The 13801-nt window shown below is 44.0% G+C and overlaps 1 protein-coding gene across 3 annotated transcripts in view; it reads right to left on the reverse strand.

The window, feature by feature from the left end:
* The window catches only part of Rpl22 (ribosomal protein L22), a 15106-nt gene continuing 1305 nt past the window's right edge, over positions 1-13801 (reverse strand). For all 3 annotated transcript variants that reach the window (XM_045150850.1, XM_045150849.1, XM_045150852.1), the window contains exons 2-4: positions 13129-13233; positions 9255-9379; positions 1-1666 (exon numbers count right to left, since the gene is read on the reverse strand). In XM_045150850.1, coding sequence (XP_045006785.1) covers positions 1522-1666; positions 9255-9379; positions 13129-13233 — 375 coding nt within the window. In that variant the 3' untranslated portion in view covers positions 1-1521. The remainder of the gene's footprint in view (positions 1667-9254; positions 9380-13128; positions 13234-13801) is intronic.

Here is a 13801-nt window from a genome sequence, read left to right on the forward strand (position 1 = left end):
TAGTAGGCATGTGTTAGCCACTTTAATAAAATGTGATCATACTCAATTACAAGTTCAAAAAGGCATAGAAAACCCAATGAGTTTCAATTTTATTACAAGTTTTTAAAATCTGGGACCTTTTTTTTTTAAAAAATATGCGAATTTCAGCCCAGAGTTTTTTACAGTGGAACTAAAAATTACCACACAGGAACATCAATGCCATAAACAAGATTTGCAAACCCAAATCACAAACTTAGAAAGCAACATGATCAGGGTAAGGGACAGAGTCCAAGAAAGATTGATGCCTAGTTAGGTCTGAAAGCAATACCACCTCCTGTGAGGGAAGAGGAGAAAAGTACAAACAAGTCTGCTTTGGGAAATTTGCATAGAAATAGAAAACGTTGGAACCTTTGCCACAAGCTGAGATTGCAAGGCCCCAATACTTTAAACTCAATCCAAGAAGCACCAAATGTTCAATTGGAGCCAAGGCAGGACTTGAACATTTAATTTCCAGCTGTGACTGGCAGAACACAACTTTTCGTGAGCAAGCTCTTTTGACATTTCATAAAGAATTATACGAGGCAGGTGTTTCTACAGAATGGCTTGGATTTCAGAAGAGCATCAAAATGCTCCTTCCCATATTAGTTCTCCCTGCTGGCAAAAACCCAGGATGTGGCCCTGTTCTCCATCCCAGTAGCTTGCAGATCTGACTGGAGGACTGGGTTCTGAAGCTGTGGCCTTGAGCACGCTAAGCAAGGGCTCCAGCACTGAGATACAGCCCTAGACCCTGTAAGGCTTTGGCCTTCAAGTCCAGTCATAGTCTTAAGTAGCATGGAAGCAGTTTATTTCCTGGGCAGCATGAAACATTCCCCTCCATCACAAGCCTCCAGAGCCCTGGGCCGGGGTCCAATTACTGAAGACATTTGGAAGCTGTCTTCAGCTCCCTCTGCTGGAGGCCAGAGAAACAGCTTGTTGCAATATTCACAATCTTGTCACAAATGGCAGACTATGCAGCAGTACTAAAGGACTGCACCTTACTTCTATGGGAACAAAAAGGATTTGCTACAGCTGTGAGCACTGAGAAGTGATTAGAGAATGGACACAAATGTCCCAGAAATCTGCATTTTACTGACACTGCCACTCCCTCACAAGAACCTTGGGGGGAAAGTATCACCTATTTTGCTTTTCATGAGCAAGAAACCCCACAGTATATTCTTGAGTCTTCGAGAAGGGTACTGTCACTCCTTAACAGGAACTCACTGATGCTCACACTTCCACCCTCAATGTCAGGTGGGTTGTAGGTTCCTTAAGTAGCCTGTTTTTACTGGGCATTACTACTGGAAGAACTGAAGTTTTCATACAGGAAAGAAAAAAAAAAAAAAACATCTAGATACAAACAAGCGGCAGGGCAGCCCAAGTCAGCCGTTTACTGTGATTTCCGATTTTCCGTCCAATCCACACTGCAGAGACACAAGGAGAAACCAACAGTTTTGTTCCTAAGTTTTATTCATGAATTCATACAAAATATTCCAGACCAGTGTTTTAATCCTCATCTTCCTCCTCTTCTTCATCCTGGTTAATCTGGAAGTAACGCAATTCGTAACTCTCTTTGCTGTTAGCAACTACGCGTAACCAATCACGTAGGTTATTCTTCTTCAAATATTTTTTGGTGAGATATTTCAAATACCTGCAGAGAAAGGACACTTAAGAACTATACTAGACAAATGACTTTCTTCCATTCTGAATGAAGCTTTAACATTTACCAAACACACATATTCAAAACCATTACCTTTCCCCACCGTCAGCAACTACAAAGGAAAGCCAAATGCACCCAACAGTGTTCCTGCAAGAATGTCAGTCATCTGTCACCTATTGGGAACAAAAACTATAGATCTCAAGGCCAGGTGTGGTGGCACACGCCTTTAATCCCAGCACTCAGGAGGCAGGAGAAGGATTGCCATGAGTTCAAGGTCACCCTGAGACTAAATAGTTAATTCCAGGTCAGCCTGAGCCAGAGTGAGACCCTATCTCGAAATACACACACACACACACACACACACACACACACACACACACAATAGCAAGCACCTATAAACAGGTCTGTTGTGACCGCTGAGAAAGGTAAACTGGGTTGAGAAGACTCTCCAACCAGCTCCAAGAACTTCCCACACCCTGTGCACCTGTGCAAGCCTCCAGGTGGCAGGGGTTGTTAGGGTTGCTTACAAAACCATGTACCCCTAAACTTTTGCAATGGAATGGTCACTACCCAACTCATGGAGACAGTGTGTATCACCCTGTGTATGCACATACTCTAGCAGAGTGATCAGATTTTTACTTTTTTTTAAAAATATTTTATTCATTTATTTGAGAGCGACAGACAGAAAGACAGATAGAGGGAGAGAGAGAGAATGGGCGCACCAGGGCTTCCAGCCTCTGCAAACGAACTCCAGACGCGTGCGCCCCCTTGTGCATCTGGCTAACGTGGGACCTGGGGAACCGAGCCTCGAACCGGGGTCCTTAGGCTTCACAGGCGAGCGCTTAACCACTAAGCCATCTCTCCAGCCCAGATTTTTACTTTTGTTTTTGTGAGATGGGTCCCACTGGCATAAACTACTAGGCTCAAATGACCAACCCACCACAATGTGAGACTGACCTCCATAAATTCCTGTGTGGGGGTATGGGGGAATCAATCCCAGAGCCTTACATATACTAGGCAAGTAAGCTCAATAGCTGAGCTACATACACTCCAGCCCATGCACAGACTTTTGTTTGAACCTGTATGCCTGACTGTTGCCTTAACTTGGCCAGGAGCTAATCAGCTAACAGAAAACCCACTCTCTGTATGAAGCCTGGCTTTGTGCCCGACATCCTGACTACCTGAAGGTGGCATGAGCTGAGGTCCCAAGGTAAGCTATTCCCCACTGTCCCAACACCATAAAGGGAAGATGGGACTATTATTACACAAACCCTCTTGCTAGGCCAATTCACCTCAACACACCTCAGTTTCTCATACTACAAAATGGGTCTTAATACTCTTCATACTACTGCAAGGACTTCATGCAATGCTGGCCTACCAGCAAGGACCCAAGTGTTCACAGCAAGCCCACATCACTACCACCTCTAAGAAATGCATACTGGGGCTGGAGAGATGGCTTAGCGGTTAAGTGCTTGCCTGTGAAGCCTAAGGACCCCGGTTCGAGGCTCAGTTCCCCAGGTCCCACGTTAGCCAGATGCACGAGGGGGCGCATGCGTCTGGAGTTCGTTTGCAAAGGCTGGAAGCCCTGGCACGCCCATTCTCTCTCTCTCCCTCTATCTGTCTTTCTCTCTGTGTCTGTCGCTCTCAAATAAATAAATAAATAAAAAGTTAAAAAAAAGAAAAAGAAAAAAGAAATGCATACTGGTTAGCAAAAGCAATATGCACAGCTTATCTACCCACTTTTCCCTACAGACAAGTCAGGAAATTGGCCCAGGCTGACCTGGAATTCACTATGTAGTCTCAGGGTGGTCTCGAACTCACGGCCATTCTCCTACCTCTGCCTCCCAAGTGCTGGGATTAAAGGCGTGTGCCACCATGCCCGGCATTGTTTCAAGACTTGATTTCCACACTTTACTTGTTCAAATAAGCCTTACTCATTAGGCCTTAAATTAAGACAAATTCTGCCCACACACATACAAGCACTCATGTGCATGTATGCATTATTTGGGGGGGGGATTTTTAAATTTTATTTATTTATTTATTTATTTATTTATTTGAGAGCCAGGCAGACCACCTGTAGCTTGCAGTTCCTCTGCAGCTAGCTCCCGACATCTCCCCCTTCTTTATTTAATAAAAGAAACGGCTATGCCAGTCTTTCTATTCTATCTGCTTGCAAATAAGTAAGTTTTTTTTTTTTAAAAAAAGTAATAGGGGGCTGGAGAGATGGCTTAGTGGTTAACATGCTTGCCTGCAAAGCCCAAGGATTCAGGCTTCATTCCCCAAGACTCACGTAAACCAGATGCACAAGGTGGCGCATGCTTCTGGAATTTGTTTGCAGCGGCTGGAGGCCTTGATGTGCCCATTCTCTCGCTGTGTCTGTCTCTCTCCAATATATAAATATGTATATTAAAAAAAAAAAGTCACGGGGCTGGAAAGATGGCTTAGTGGTTAAGGTGCCTAAGGACCCATGTTCTACTCTACAGATTCCACATAAGCCAGATGCACAAAGGTGAAGCAAGCACAAGGCCACCCATGCCTGGTGGCCCAAGCGCCTGGAGTTCTAGTGCAGTGGCTGAGGCCCTGGCACGCCAATTCTGTCTCTCCCTGTCTCTAAATTAAAGAAAAAATTAGGGCTGGAGGATGGCTTAGCAACTAAGGCATTTGCCTGCAAAGCCAAAGGATCCAGGTTTGATACCCCAGGACCCACATTAGCTAGATGCACAAGGTCTGAAGTTCGTTTGCAGTGGCTGGAGGCCCTGGCACACCCATTCTCTCTCCCCCCCTTTCCCTGTCAAATAAATAAATAAAAGATTTTTAAAAATTAATGGGCTTAGCAGTTAAGCACTTGCCTGTGAAGCCTAAGGACCCTGGTTCAAGGTTTGATTCCCCAGGACCCACATAAGCCAGATGCACAAGGTGGCGCATGCATCTAGAGTTCATTTGCAGTGGCTGGAAGACCTGACATGCCCATTCTCTCTCTCTCTGCCTCTCGCTCTCAAATAAACAAAAGAATTAAAACTATGTGTTTTTAAACAATTAAAAGGGAGGGCTGGAGAGATGGTTTAGCGGTTAAGCGCTTGCCTGTAAAGCCTAAGGACCCTGATTCGAGGCTCGATTCCTTAGGACCCACGTTAGCCAGATGCACAAGAGTGCGCACACGTCTGGAGTTGGTTTGCAGTGGCTGAAGGCCATGGCGCGCCCTTTTCTCTCTCTGCCTCTTTCTGTCTGTTGCTCAAATAATTAAATAAAAATAAAAACAAAAAAAATTAAAAGGGGAGTCAGACACTGGTGCACACCTTTAATCCCAGCACTTGAGAGGTGGTTTAGCGGTTAAGCGCTTGCCTATTAAGCCTAAGGACCCCAGTTCAAGGCTCTATTCCCCAGGACACATGTTAGCCAGAGACACAAGGGGGCGCACGTGTCTAGAGTTCATTTGCAATAGCTAGAGGCCCTGGCATGCCCATTCTTTCTTTATCTGCCTGTTTCTCTGTCTGTGGCTCTCAAATAAATAAATAAAAATTTAAAAATCCCCCCCCCAAAAATAATGCATACATGCACATGAGTGCTTGTATGTGTGTGGACAAAATGTCTTAATTTAAGGCCTAATGAGTAAGGCTTATTTGAACAAGTAAAGTGTAGAAATCAAGTCTTGAAACAATGCCAGGCATGGTGGCACACGCCTTTAATCCCAGCACTTGGGAGGCAGAGGTAGGAGAATGGCCGTGAGTTTGAGACCACCCTGAGACTACATAGTGAATTCCAGGTCAGCCTGGGCTACTGTGGAACCCTACCTCAAAAAAATCAAACAACAACAACAACAAAAAAAGGCTTGAGGGCTGGAGAGATGGCTTAGCGGTTAAGCGCTTGCCTGTGAAGCCTAAGGACTCCGGTTCGAGGCTCGGTTCCCCAGGTCCCACGTTAGCCAGATGCACAAGGGGGCGTACGCGTCTGGAGTTCGTTTGCAGTGGCTGGAAGCCCTGCCGCGCCCATTCTCTCTCTCTCTCTCCCTCTACCTGTCTTTCTCTGTGTCTGTCGCTCTCAAATAAATAAATAAATAATTTTTAAAAAAAAGGCTTGAAACAAGCCAGGCATAGTGACGCATTCCTTTAATCCCAGCTCTCAGGAGGCAGAGGTAGGAGTATCGCTGTGAGTTTGAGGCCACTCTGAGACTACAGAGTGAATTCCTGGGCTAGAGTAAGAGCGTACCTTGAAAAACCAAAAAAAAAATCTTGAAACAAATATATACTGGCATAATGGAAAAGCACTATGATTCTTTTTTTTTGCTAAGGCAGGTTCTCATTCTAGCCCAGGCTGACCTAGAACTCACTCTAGCCCTGGCTGACCTCAAACTCAGTGGTCCCCCTACCTCAGCTTCCTAAATGCTGAGATTAAAGGCATGAGCCACCATGCCTGGCTTTAGTAAGAGCCAAAGGAAGGGTAGGACTCCTTACAACGTGCTTCTCCAGACACAGAATGGCCTGGAAATCCATGGCCTCTCAGTGCCTGACACTACCTACACAAGACCATCACCATTAATAGAAGGAAATGATGATGACATTAAAATAAAAGAGACTGATTGAGAGGGGGAAGGGATATGATGAAGAGTGGAGTTGCACTTAGGAGGCTGAGGAGTTGCATTTAGGAGGAGCACTGAGTTTGAGGTCAGCCAGGGCTACAGAGTGAGGAGAGATTACCATGGTTTACTGTCTATTTTTTAAAAAGCTTTAAAATAAAAAAAAAAAACTTCCTTTACTTGCCTCAGCAAGAGGTAAGAGGACTGCTGTGAGTTCTAGGCCACCCTGAGACTACATAGTGAATGCTAGGTCAGCATGGGCTAGAAAAAGACCCCACCTTGAAAAAAAAAAAAAGCTTTCTCAGCCAAGTATGGATACACATATAACCTGTAATCCTAGCACTGCAAAGGGAGGCAAGATGATCAGGAATTCAGTCATCTTCACCTACTTTTGAGGCCAGCCTGAACTATACTTAGATGTGGCTTAGTAATAGAGTACTTGCCTGGCATGTATGAGTCTCTGTACTCAATCTCAGGATAGCAATTTTAACTACAAGGAGAGAGTGAGAGAACAGACATACCAGGAGCTTTTGCCACTCCAGATATATGCGCCACTTTGTACACCTGGTTTACATCTGTACTGGGGAATCAAACCTAGGGCCAACAGGCTTTGCAAAGAAATGCCATAATCTCTGAGCCAACTCTCCAGCCCTCAAGACTGCAATTTAATATCTTTTTTTTTTAATTTTTTTTATTTATTTATTTGAGAGCAACAGACAGAAAGACAGGTAGAGGGAGAGAGAGAGAATGGGCGCGCCAGGGCTTCTAGCCACTGCAAACGAACTCCAGACGCATGCGCCCCCTTGTGCACCTGGCTAACGTGGGACCTGGGGAACCGAGCCTCGAACCGGGGTCCTTAGGCTTCACAGGCAAGCGCTTAACCGCTAAGCCATCTCTCCAGCCCTAATATCTTTTTTAAAATTTAAATACAAAGCATGTTAACTTCAGGTGAGGCAGTGATTAGGCCAGAATTCTCAACTTTTGCATCCTAAAACAAAACAAATGTTCTACTGTCACATAAATAAAGGAAACAAAACAGTTTTTTTGTTTGGCCCATTTTTTTGTTTTGTTTTTCAAGGTAAGATCTCTCTCTAGCCCAGGCTGACCCGGGTCCTTGGGCTTGGCAGGCAAGCACCTTAACCGCTAAACCACCTCTCCAGCCCTTATTCCATTTTTATCTCAACCATGTGTGCTTCTTAGTCATGTGGCAGGAACACTAATTTTACTGCTGATCATACAATTCAGTTTCAGATCTGACACACCCGGCTTGACACATACAGTACTAGGGACTGAACACTTGGTATATCACACATTAGAAGTGCTCTATCCTATGCTCTGCCTTATTACTCTTTTATTTTTATTTTATTTATTTTTTTGTTTTGGTTTTTTGAGGCAAGTTTTCACTCTAGCCCAGGCTGACCTGAGATTCACTCTGTAGTCTCAGGGTGGCCTCGAACTCATGGCAATCCTACCTCTGCCTCCCTGAGTGCTGGGATTAAAGGCATGTGTCACTACACCCAGCTTCCTTATTACTTTTTGAGAATCTTAGAAGTTGCCCAGTCTAGGGCTTCTGCGTGAGAATGAAAATACTTTGTAGCAGAAGCCAGTAAGTTAAAAAGGAGACATAAAGGGTAGAGAAAGGAAGAGGGGAGGATACTTAATAGGTTGATATTGTATATATGTAATTACAATGATTGTAATGGGGAGGTAATATGATGGAGAATGGAATTTCAAATGGGAAAGTGTGGGGGTGGGGAGGGAGGGAATTACCATGGGATATATTTTATAATCATGGAAAATGTTAATAAAAATTAAAAAAAAAAAGAAGTTGCCCAGTCTAGCCTTCAATTCTCTCTAAAGAAAATTTCCATTTTTAAATATGTAGGTCTTGGACTGGAGACATGGCAGTTAAAGTACCTGCCTACAAAGCCTAACAACCTGGGTTCAATTCCCCAGTACCTACATAAAGCCAGATGCACAAAAGTGACACATGCATCTGGAGTTCACTGCAGCAGCTAGAGGCCCTGGTACACCCACTCTCTGTTTGCAAATAAATAAAATTTATTTTTTAAATATTTGCCAGGCATGGTGGCGCATGCCTTTAATCCCAGCACTCGGGAGGTAGTGGTAGGAGGATTGCCCTGAGTTTGAGGCTATCCTGAAACTACATAGTTAATTCCAGGTCAGCTTGAGTCAGAGTGAGACCCTACCTCGAAAAAGAAACCAAAGTTAAAAAAAAAAAATTTTAAGGGCCGGGAGAATGACTTCACAGTTAAGGCGCTTGCCTGCAAAGCCAAAGGACCCAGGTTCAATTCCCTAGGACCCATGCAAGTCAGATGCACAATGTGATGCACGCATCTGGAGTTCATTTGCAGTGGCTGGAGGCCCTAGCGTGCCCATTCTCTTGCTCTCAAATATGTAAATTAAAAAAATATATATTTTTTTAAAACTTTAGGTCAAGCCAGGGGTGGTGGTACACACCTTTAACTCCAGCACTCAGGAGGCAGAGGTAGGAGAACCCCTGTGAATCTGAGGCTACCTTAGGGCTACAAAGTGAGTTTCAGTTTTAGGAGTAGTGTGCGATGCTATCTTGAAACATGACCCCCCCACACCCAAAAATAAATTTAGGCTAAGTAAGCCTTAGTGCCTTACCACATGAAATACTGTGGCCTGTGGTAGATAGAACTTTAAAACACACAAGAGCCAGGTGTGGTGGCGCACACCTTTAATCCCAGTACTCGGGAGGTAGAGGTAGGAGGATCACCATGAGTTCAAGGCCGCCCTGAGACTCCATAGTGAATTCCAGGTTAGTCTGAACTAGACTGAGACCCTACCTCGGGGGGAAAAAAAAAACACCACAAGAACACACACACACACATCCATTCACTGCCCTCTTGCACTAGGCTCTGCACCAGTAACTAGCAGATGACCCACCCACCAATCAATCACTATACAGGTGGTCACGTTGCCTCCCTTCCATGGAGTGGAGTGAAACTTCCCTCATACCTTTTGGAAAAAGGCACCTCGGATGTTACGGTGATCTTGCTCTTGCTCCTCTCGATGGTTACAACCCCTCCACCAAGGTTCCCAGCCTTTCCGTTCACTTTGATTCTCTCTTGGAGGAACTGCTCCTGTCAGAACGTCAATTGACAAATAAGTGAAGTGGGTTCACCAGTCTCTGCAAACTTTTCATAGCTTTCTCCTATCAGCACTAAACCACAGGTACTTCTTAAGTCCTCAGGCTTTATATGTGCGTGCATGTGTGTGTAAAAAGATCTCTTGCAGCTGCAGATCAACACCAGATGCTTGCACTACTATGAATCTTCCGACTTTACATGGGTGCTGGGAAATTGAACCCAGGCCAGCAGGCTTTGCAAGCAAGCACCTTTAATCAATGAGACAACTCCCCATTCCCAAAGCTTCAGCCTTTTTCAAGTAAATATTTCTAAGGAAAAAAAGATGTCTAACACCTTTACAAAGGCAAGAGATGGCATCACTCAACCTTACCAAATGCACCATGAAACCAGCACTCTGACTGCTTCCATGAAAGATGAAACATACCTCCACATGGAGTTTTTTAAAATTTATTCATTTGGGTGTGCACACCAAGGTCTCTTACCACTGCAAAGGCCCATCCAGCTTTATGTTACTGGTAAACTGAAACCAGGCTGACAGCAAGCATCTTTAATCACTGAGTATCTCCCCAGCCCCTCCACATAGTCTTAGCAGGTAACACACTTATGGATCCAAGTATAGAGTGTGCCAGGCATGATGGCACACACCTATAATCCCAGGTCCTCTGGAGGATAAAGTGAGAAGATCACAAGCTTGAGGGCCAGCTTGGGCTATGTGAGATCCAATCTCAAAACATAAAAGCAACAAAGGACCAAAACAGGAACCCAAGGACAGACTTTTGCACAGAGCATGCAAGCCAGGCTACAACCAGCTTCTGGATCTAAACTTATAAAACACTATCAGAGAAAGGTGTCACCTAGTGGTACATGGACATACACTGACCAAAAGAATTCAAATGCAATCTCACAGATGGTGCAGAAGGGGCAGGGACCCAGGAGCCCAGAGGTACCTAGCAAACCTCCAGATTCCAGGACCTGCATCCAAAAAGAAATGTTTTGGGGGCTGGAGAGATGGCTTAGCAATTAAGGCACTTGCCTGCAAATTCTAAGGACCCAAGTCTCATTCCCCAGATCCCATGTAAGCCTGATGCACAAGGTGCTGCTTGAGCCTGGGGTTGGTTTGCAGTGGTTGAAGTCCCTGGAACACCCATCCTCTTTCTGTGTGTCTACCTCTTTTTCCCCTCTCAAATAAATAATTTTAAATTTTTTTTTAAAAAAGAATGTTTGGGCTGGAGAGATGGCTTAGCGGTTAAGCACTTGCCTGTGAAGCCTAAGGACCCCGATTCGAGGCTCGGTTCCCCAGGTCCCACGTTAGCCAGATGCACAAGGGAGCGCATGCGTCTGGAGTTCGTTTGCAGAGGCTGGAAGCCCTGGTGTGCCCATTCTCTCTCTCCCTCTATCTGTCTTTCTCTCTGTGTCTGTCGCTCTCAAATAAATAAATAAATAAATAAATAAGAATGTTTTTCGTTGTCTCGCTGCTGTAAGATCAAGTCCTTTCGGCGCAAAACCCCCTCAATTCTGGGGATGTGACTCAGTGGTAGACCACTTTACTAGCATTTATAAGACCCTATGCTTGGTCAACCTGAAAAAAAAAATCCTAATGTTGTCTTTTGTAAAGCTCCAATGCAAAATGTTAACTGCAGATGGATCAGTGATTAGGTGAGAAATCTTGACTAAGACATAACTGACTGAAGTTTCTACTCTTTTGAGGTTCTATAAGGAAAGTCATTCACACAGAGATGAGAATGATTTGCAAAAAGAGAGGGCACAAGCCATTCATAGTGGCACATGACCTTAATCCCAGCACTTGGCAGAGGTAGGAGGATCACTGTGAGTTCAAGGCCACCCTGAGACTACACAGTGAATTCCAGGTCAGTTGAGGCTAGAGACCCTACCTCAAAAAAAAAAAAAAAAAAAAAAAAAAAAAAACTAAGGAGTCAATTAAGGACTCTCTGAAAGACAGTGTTAACAGTAAGCCACAGGTAGCTTACCTCATTCCACTCCCTATTACTAATGGCCACAAATCAAGCCTGCAATCTTTTTTAATTTGAGAATCATTTGGTTGTAATAATCCCAACAGTGGACTTTCTGGAGTCTAAAGAGCAAATGTAAATTTGGCAAACTTTACATAAATACTTCTGTTCTGAGAGCCAAAGCAATGTTGTAGAGTCAAAATGTGGCAGTGAGATTAGTAATTCTTGATTAAGGGGATCACAGGAATATTTGGAAGTAGAGCCAAACATAGGGCAAAAACTAAGCACAAAGACTAAGTCCCAAAGACAGTTAACAAGCAAGATCCCTCAAACATGGAAGCACAGAAAGTGCAATGAAAGCCCAGGAGCTACTGTCCCCTGAGGCCCCACAGCCAGAGTCCAGGCCCAGGTTGCCAGCAGCAAGACCACAGTTTGCTTAAACTCACCAAAGTATAATGGCAATGCTGAACCCATGGAATGTCTATATCTAGCTAACTTTTAAGATCATCTTAGGAGGAGAGATGTCAGAGCAGGTAAAAAGGAACTTGCTCACAAAGCCTGCTGGCCTAGGTTAAATTCCCCAACTACATAAAGCCAGATGCAGAAAGTGATGCAGACCTCAGGTGTGTGCAGTGACAAGAGACCCTGACACACCAATACACAGAAGAAGAAAAAAATCTTTCTAAAAAAATATTTTTACTTATTTGAGAGAGAGAGAAAGAGGCAGATATAGAGTGGGCACACCAGAGCCTCTGGCCAATGCAAAATAACTCCAGATGGATGTGCCTCCTTGTGCATCTGACTTACGTGGGTCCTGGGGAATCCAACCGGGGTCCTTAGGCTTGTCAGACAAACACCTTGACCACTAAGCCATTTACCCAGCTCCCCCTTTAAAAATATTTATTTATTTGAAAGAGACAGAAAGAATGAGGAAAAAACCTCTCCGGCTGGAGAGATGGTTCAGTGATTAAGGTGCTTGCATACAGAGCTTAGTGACCTAGAGTTCGATTCCTCAGTACCCACATAAAACCAGATGCATGAGTGGCACATGCACCTGGAGCTCGTTTGCAGTGACTAGAAGCCCTGGTGTGCTTGCTTACTCTCTCTCTGCAAATACGTATCTTCAAATAAAGAGGCAGAGATAGGAGGATTGCTGAGAGTTTGAGGCCACCCTGAGACTACAGTGTATTCCAAGTCAGCCTGGGCAAGAGAGAGACCCTACCTAGAAAAAAACAAAAAAAAAATCATTTTTGGAAACCAAGGGAGGAAGGAAATAAAAATTCCTTATCATTTACTTTCTGCAGCTTTTATTATTTTTATTTTTTCCTCAATTTTTATTAACATTTTCCATGATTATAAAAAATATCCCATGGTAATAACCTCCCTCCCTCCACTTTCCCCTTTGAAATTCCATTCTCCATCATATCCCCTCCCCATCTCAGTCTCTCTTATTTTGATGTCATGATCTTTTCCTTCTCTTATGATGGTCTTGTACAGGTAGTGTCAGACACTATGAGGTCATGGATATCCAGGCCATTTTATGTCTGGAGAGTGCAGCTTTTATTTACTGTAATCCCAAGTCATTTGTTCCTGATGTACACAAGACACTTAGAGGCATATATGTAACTTGTTCATATTCTGAGTTAAGTGTCAGCCAGAACTGTAGGGTTGCCTACAAGCCTAAACAGAGCTACATTTCAATAGGTTTTCTCAAAAGCATGTAAAAAGTTTCATTGCTTCCCAGTTCAGAGGGGTAACAAAGCTGTAACTTACGAAATTGGCAGCATCCATGATTCCATCTTCTACAGGGTGGGTGCAGTCGAGAGTAAACTTCAGAACCTGCTTCTTTTTTTTGCCCCCCTTCGCCACAAGCTTTTTCTATGAAAGTACACAAATAACAGAAATGAGGCCTCAACCAGTCAAAAAGTTTTCAAAACCAAAAAATGTCATGAGGTATAAAGCCCATACAAATACAAGTCCATGGAGATGAGCTTCCTTCAGAGAATAAACAAGGGCCTTGCTCTGTGAAAAGATGGTCCTATATAAGCTAAAGGGGGAGGGAAAGGCTTTGGATGAGAAAATCACTTTGCCACTTTTGTTCCATTCAACCTTTCCAGTCTCCTCAATCTTTACAATTGTCAACTATTTCTGTCCTGTTGATTGACTAGTCCATGAATTAACACTTTAAAATGGTTCAGCAATTATGATGCTCGCCTGCAAAACCTAATATTTGGATTTGATTCCCTAGTACCATGTAAAGCTAGATGCACAATGTGGCACATTTGTCTGGAGTTCAGTTTTGCTGCAGTAAGAAGCCCTAGCGCCCATTCTCTCCCTCAAGGAAAGGGGGAAAAAAACAGCTAGGCATAGGCTGGAGAGATGGCTCAGCAGTTAAGGGGCTAGCCTGTAAAACCTAACCACCTGGGTAACATTCCCCAGTACCCAC

Source organism: Jaculus jaculus, chromosome 5 (genome assembly GCF_020740685.1).
Source record: "Jaculus jaculus isolate mJacJac1 chromosome 5, mJacJac1.mat.Y.cur, whole genome shotgun sequence".
Lineage (NCBI taxonomy): Eukaryota > Metazoa > Chordata > Mammalia > Rodentia > Dipodidae > Jaculus > Jaculus jaculus.